Genomic DNA, 6,771 nt, shown 5'->3' with positions numbered 1-6,771 from the left:
AGAAGGCAGACACAGGGTCCCCTGACCCCTGCGGGAAACGCCCCGGCGTGGAACGCGGGACCCCTGCGCAGCTTACCCTGCCACTCGAAGCCCCCCGCCCTGAGAAGCCGGCCGGGCGGGTGCGGGAGCAGGTGACTTTATTCACTGCTTCCCCAATCAGCGAGGTCCCGGGACTCGTTTTCCGCCTGGAGATTAAGATCATTGCTCGCGTAATGAACTTAATGCTTTAGGGTAGAGGTGAGTGTGTCTGCGAGTGGGCAGGGGTAGGAATTACCGACCCGATCAATGGGAGACTGGCTTAAAACTAAATCCCTTTTCTCCAGGGCTTCAGAGCCTGGGTTTCCCCGCGGTGGGCTGAGCGCGCCGGGCGGGTAGTAGGCAGGACGCGGAAGGGCGACCCCAGGGCGCGGCCCGCCGTAACTGAGACCCTCAAATGCCCCTCATCTCCCCACCAAGACCCCCGGGATACCCGTTTTTAGGGCAAAGACTCTTAAAAGCTCAAATGTTGGCTAACTGATTGCTCAGTATGTTGGGGTTTTTGTTTTTGTTTTTCCTTTACAGCTCCGCCTTGGGAGAGAACGTTACGGACTCGTTGGCAGGCAGATGGGGCCAAAATGAGACCCCATCCAACCCCACCTCCCCGCCATCAGCGACCCCCTCAAGGGGCGATTTCCCATTCTCTCCCCTTCACCGTTCTGTCCTGGGCCCTGGGATTCCCAGCCTCGTGTAGACTCCGCACCTGGCCAATTGAGTGCCACGGGCTGCCCCACAGTCAAGTGGGTGAGGGGTGGCCCAGGAGAGGGGAGTGAAACGAGGCGAAATGACTGGCCAGGCAGGGCGCCCCACGACCCCATTCCACGCCACTCCACCCGGCGTCCAAGCGCCTACCCGGGAGTTCTGCATCGGCAGGTTTTTACTGTCTTCACTTGGGCCGAGGACCTGCTGGGATCCGAAAGGCAGGAGAAAGTTTGCAGAGGCTTTAAAGTGATCCCGAGGAGCTCCTGCCTAAGGCGTCGGGGTGCTGCCCACGGCTCCCCAGCTGCGCCTGGCGGGCGCTAGCCAGGTCCCAAGTGGCCCCGGGTCCCAAGTTCTCGCAGTCCCGCTCCCGGAGTCGCGGCGGGACTCGGACGCAGAGTCCATCAAGAAGCCTCTCGTCCACCACAAAGCACCCCGAGCCGAGCCGTTCAGAGGGAAGGGGGCCCGGAGTCCCCCAGGAGGTACCTCTCCACAACCTTCTGCGCAGACCCGGGGTCGCCTCGTCTCCAGAGACGAAGTCTGCAGCCCCTTAGACTTGACTTTCCTGTTGGGTTGGGGAGGAGGTAGGAGGCTATTGGAGGTGCCGGAACCGATCCCTCACCCCCCACCCCCAGGGTGCTCTGGGCTCTACGCAGAGACCTGTCCGCCCTGCACCCGCCCAGGACTCCGGATTAGGACGCAGGGGCCGCCGCGCTCAGGCCCGGATCCTCGCAGCTACCGCCGCGGCCCGCGGGATCTCTCGGCGCGCGGAGGCGGGCCCAGCCGCAGCCCCAGCCCCAGGCCACCGGCATCTCCCCTCCCGCCCCGGCCGCAGACTCGGGGGACGCTGCGCACAGCAACCAACCCTGCGCGCAAAGTCTGCGCGCCGCGTGGGAGACGCGGGAGGGAGGGGGCGGGTGGCGCTGGTGTTTTTGCTTTTTAGAACAAAGTTTCCTAGTAGGCGCCTAGTTCCCGGGGTCGGAGCCTCCCACCTCCGCTCCTTCCTCTCCCTTCTCCCGGCCCCCTAGAGCAGAGCGAGCCGGAGCCTCCGCCCGGGCCTGGCCGCCGCTCGTCCCCTCCCCCGGCGGGGACGCTCGCGCCCCGAGCGCCGCCCTCCCCACCCCGTCCCCGGGCTCCGCGGGGGTGCCTCTCCCCGGGGCGAAGCTCTCCGGCCGGGCGCACTGGAAGGAGACACCCGTTGCTTCCCGAGGAACTCCTAATACCATCCATACAGCTTTAATGCGTTTATAATTCGATAAGTGATTTCAATTTGAAATTGTTAGTAACTAATTTTATGGGTAATTTTTCCACATCAAATATTTAAGCATCAGATTAAGGGAGCCAGTTCCGACACAGGATAATAAGGGGGTTTCCCCCCACCCCTCGCGACCCCCGCCTCCCTCGGATTCCTACCGAGTCGTTTTTCCAAATCCCCAAAAGATGGCAGTCGAAGCCGACATTCTTCTTTTCCAGCGGCTCTGCGAAGGGAGGGGGGGGGAGAAAGAGGGAAGGAGGGAGAGAAAGGGGGAGAGGGGGAGGGAGAGGCAGAGGGAGAAGGAAAGAGAGACGGTGAAAGGAGAGGGAGAAACTAGACGTTGCACGGACTTTTTCAAAGTAATTCTTTCACACGTTTCTAAAACAGGCAAGAATCAGTGGTGTATTTCCTGGAAATGCCCCGGCAGAAAAGAAAGCCAAAAAACGTGCCTTGTGGGCTCAGAGCAGGGGATGTGAGAAACTCAGCGCTTTCAAAGTAAACCCTCAATTCAGAGCAGAAGCAGGAGTGGGGAGACTGGGAGAGGGACAGACTGGCTTTTTGATAGTTCTTTGTATTAACATTATATACAAATACTATACAGCTCAGCAACGTGTTTCCTCGACAGAACTCTGCCAGTTACCTAGTGGGGGCGGAGGGGAGAAGAGGTGGGGAGGGGAAAGGTGATGGGTGGGGGCGGGCTGCTGTGGGCGGAGGGAAGGCTGGGGCCAGAAGCGGATGAATTGCAGACCAGTTGCCAAAACTTTTTTTTTTTTTTTCCCTGCTGCTGCTGCGGCTGCCTTTGCTGCTGCCTTTGCCTTTGAATGTGGGTAACTAGGAAACAGCAAGCCGTCTGACAAGACGGAATTTCCAACGTGTAAAATGTTCTTAACGGAACCATTGAGCGAGTGCAATAAGGCGTGAGGGGGAACTAATCTTCCCATTTAAATGTTTGTGGCAATTTTATCTAAATGAATTTTAATGCTAAACGAGGGTAATTCCCCATTTGTAGCGCGTTTACTTCTCTTTCCTGTGCTTCTAAAGCAGTCGAACATGATGCAATGGACAATAACAATAAAAATACTGTCAAGGTATATTATTCATTTCGAATGCGTTATAATTGCAGCTGATTAAATATGATAGGGGAATTTTAAAAATTTTTTCGGAAAAGTACTTAAATCATGTTAAAAAGTAGTCTCATTCAACCGGCGCCCACCACCCCCACCCCCCGCAAATAAAAATAAAAATCAGGTACAATTGCGTGCCCTTGTTTAGAAGAGGGCGTTTTGTTTTTGCCTTTTAAGAAACATCAAAAACACTCTCAGCACCTCTATTATTTCCGTCTTTCGGTTAAGGGTCCTCAATAACCTCGGAGCTGGCTCTGAAATTTGCAAGAGGAAAAGCTGAAATAGCATTAAGGGGGAGGTAGGGGTGCCCAGGCAGGGGGAAAAAGGACCCGCCGACAGCAACGCTCACACAAAACCGGCACGCAGAGGGGGGAACGCAGGGAAAGAACACAGGTTGTTTTATTTTTTCTAATTCACTGAACACTAATGATCTTGATTCTCCATAGCCTCCATATTCCCTAATTCTCCTTCACTAGTACCCTTCTTCTCCTAGTGCCTGCCCCCCCCCTCCCTCCCTCCTCTTTCTTTCCCTCCCCCACCCGGCAAGAGCTTCCTCAAGAATAAAGGCTGAAAATAACCAACTCACCCGGGCACGGACTGGAGAGGAGGGGCAAATCGATGGTTAGTTTATAAAGTTTATTATTAATTTTTAAAGTAAATAAATGGTTGTTAAGTGCTAGTAACCACCTATCAAAAGAGAATTATTTCACGAATAGGGACTATTTATGTAGACGAAGAATTGCCACAGGGTCCAAATAGGAAATTGAAACAATCCCATAGATTTGGGGAGGGGGAGGGCGGAGGCGCGGAGAGGCTGCAGAAGGTTGAGCCTCGCTCCCTTTCTGCTGATCCACGTGTTCGGAAACAAGGCCCCATAAACAAAAGGTGAGAGAGTGCTCTGCCGCTCCAGCAGGTGAGTCAGTCAATCACACGTCACCTAGTAAACCCAACCCACAGCTGGTTTCTCTTCTCAAATAGAAAATAGAATTGTTCAGGGCGGGTTTATAGGGTGACATGGGCCTGAAATGTCAGGCTTGAGTTTAAGGCACTCTCCTCCAACCCATCCTTTGTTTACAAAGCAGTCACTACTAAAAGCCTGATTTTTTAAAACGGATTTGCCTTAATTAAAATATTTGTATATTTTCCTTAGCTTTGGGGAGCACTTTCCATAGCCGCAATTTTATTTCAATGAAATTATAAGCTATTACAGCTTAAACATGTTATTTTGTACCATCTAGCTGGCTGCCATGCAGAAATTCTGTACAGCTGTTCTGGAAAATTGGTTAATAACCAGTTTTATCCAATGAGAACATAGAGCATATTTATAAAAATTAGATTTTGAAGTCTGGTCTCTTCCATTCATGTAGTTAATTTCCTAATAAACATACACTGCTCATCCTAGGTAACATCCTTAGTGAAAGATGTAACTCAGTCCTTAGGTTTGCCATTAGGTGCAAGAATAATTTCACCGATATTAAATGAGTAATTCTGTTGGCTGTAATCGGAGTCTACAGTTAGTTTAGTGCCCTTAGGCCTTACATTTGCTGATATTAGTTCATTAAGTCAGCTTAAAGAAATCAGTGCCTATTATTAAATAATTTACTTTGTGGTTCAAATTTTCAAATGCACATGTATCTTAGGGAGCTAAAATTAAGTTTTATATTTACTGCATTGATCATGAAAAATTTGGGGGGCAGTAAACAAATTTTTCAAGCAGTGGAGTCAGCATGACAAAAATAATCTTATTTTTATTTTAGATTCAGATTTCATTACTGCACTCAAACGACTACAACTGGGCTTGGCGTTATTATACAATCCAAACTGTTTCCGTCAGAAACGCTAAGACTCAGTGTGCAATGATTGTTATTAATAATTAGCTCCTTGGTTTCTTGATAGAAAAAGGCTATCAACAAGCATTTGTTTATCCACAACAAAAAGTATAATTAGCTTATCCCACTTAGTAAATCTTGTATGCATGCCAACTCATACCAAACTGCTACTTTTACAAAAAAAAAATTGCAATAATACAGTTCATTTTTCCAGTCCTTTTTGCACAAAATTTATTTACAATGTCTACATAAATGCTTCAAGGTGGGACTATGGAAAAATACACACATGACCGATGCTTTGCTCAGAAATAAAGTCAACATATTAAAAATAAATCTTCAGTTTATGTTTTTGAGCTGCATAAAACAGGAAGTGATGTATAAGGTGGTGGTTTTTGCATGGGGACAGTGATGCTTGATGTGACAATTAGGCTTCTAAACACACGGCCTTTTGGTTTCCATGCCTCCTCCTACCAGTCTCCTTAAGACACGGCCTGCAACAGCTGATTAATCATTGTTGATGACTGCAGTTTTTCCCATCCTTCCCGATTTACATCTGTTCAGGCCAATTCAAATATGGTGAGTAAATGAATTAGACATGCAAATTCAAGCCCCAGGCTAGAGAGAGGGAGAGAGAGGAAAAGAGAGAGAGAGAGAGAGAGAGAAAGACAGAGAGAGAGAGCGCGCATGGCTGAAATCCTAGGCGAGAAGAAAGATTCTTCTGCCTGATAGTTATTTTAATGCTCTAAAAATCCTGCAAATCAGACCTTCCCGTCCCTTGCAGGATAACTGTAAGGCTTTTTAATGTAAGGAGGCTTCTGGAGGAAGTGAAGAGCTATGGAAACAACACACATAGTGTGGAAAAATTTCACATTTTTTTTAAAAAATCTATAAGAAACAACGTAATATGGATAACAGTATAATAGCATTTACAATAGTTCACTCTTTGTTCTCTTAATGTCTTATATAGTTATTTAGCATGTCCCCCAGATTGACTTCGGTTGGTATTTCCTGCTTTTTTTAAGAGTCCCTATGAAGAATTAGGGATGCTCCTTGGTCCAAAGTAGATGCCAAGAACGGAACTCCACAGTCATTGCAGAAAAAACATGATTTGAAATCAGTCACCATTGCAGACAATGCATATTCCCTTAAGCTACTGAGCATGAATGTCCATGACTTGTCCACTCATTGTTGGGTCTCCTGTATTAAGAACCGTGGGGCTTGATGCTGACATTGGCATTCCAGGGTGGGGCGGTCCTCCATGCATCATCACTGTTGGGTGGTGAGGGTGTCCAGGAATGTACGTATGCATGGGGGGCCCATGACGCAGCTGAGCAGGATGGGGGGGCATCTGGGGTTGGGTATAACTTGGCTGTCCCATACTCACACCCATTGGACCACCCCGGGCTACATACTCCCCTGGCATACTTTGCAGCCCTGTAGAAATTCAAAAGAAAGAAACAAAAAGAAAATATTATGAGAAAGCAATAGAGTGGCGCTGCCTATGGCAATCCTATGAAAGCCAGGGAACGCTGTGATTGAGGGAACACGGCTCTGTATTCTTCTGAGTCATACCGAAGAAAATAAAATGAGAAATGTCGTGCTGGAAAGTCACTCTTTGCAACTGTTTTCCTTTCATTGTCACTGTTATCGGGTCCACCTACTGAGGTCTTATTTATTAATAAAAATGGAACTCTGAGGTCTGGTCTGAAGAAGCCCTGACACATTCTCTACCGAGTATACACGCTGATCACAGAATATCTCACATGAAGCTGAATTAGAAAGGATCACTAAGGCTGATGACTTAGCAAAACCAGTACTTCTAAAAACA

The 6,771-nt window shown here is 48.8% G+C and overlaps 1 protein-coding gene across 6 annotated transcripts in view; it reads right to left on the bottom strand.

Moving 5' to 3' along the window:
* Window positions 1–2,751: 2,751 nt before the first annotated feature.
* Window positions 2,752–6,771, bottom strand: part of MEIS1 (Meis homeobox 1) — a 140,420-nt gene continuing 136,400 nt past the window's right edge. For 4 of the 6 annotated variants that reach the window (XM_032652141.1, XM_032652142.1, XM_032652143.1 and 1 more), the window contains one exon: window positions 2,752–6,377. In XM_032652141.1, coding sequence (XP_032508032.1) covers window positions 6,094–6,377 — 284 coding nt within the window. In that variant the 3' untranslated portion in view covers window positions 2,752–6,093. Of the gene's footprint in view, window positions 6,389–6,771 lie in introns of all 6 variants that reach the window. The other 2 variants (XM_032652147.1, XM_032652144.1) reach the window with 2 other exon arrangements.

The sequence above is a fragment of the Phocoena sinus genome, chromosome 13 (genome assembly GCF_008692025.1).
Source record: "Phocoena sinus isolate mPhoSin1 chromosome 13, mPhoSin1.pri, whole genome shotgun sequence".
In the NCBI taxonomy this organism is placed as follows: domain Eukaryota; kingdom Metazoa; phylum Chordata; class Mammalia; order Artiodactyla; family Phocoenidae; genus Phocoena; species Phocoena sinus.
The sequence above is the reverse complement of the archived record's forward strand: the minus strand, read 5'-3'. Positions and strand labels throughout refer to the sequence as shown.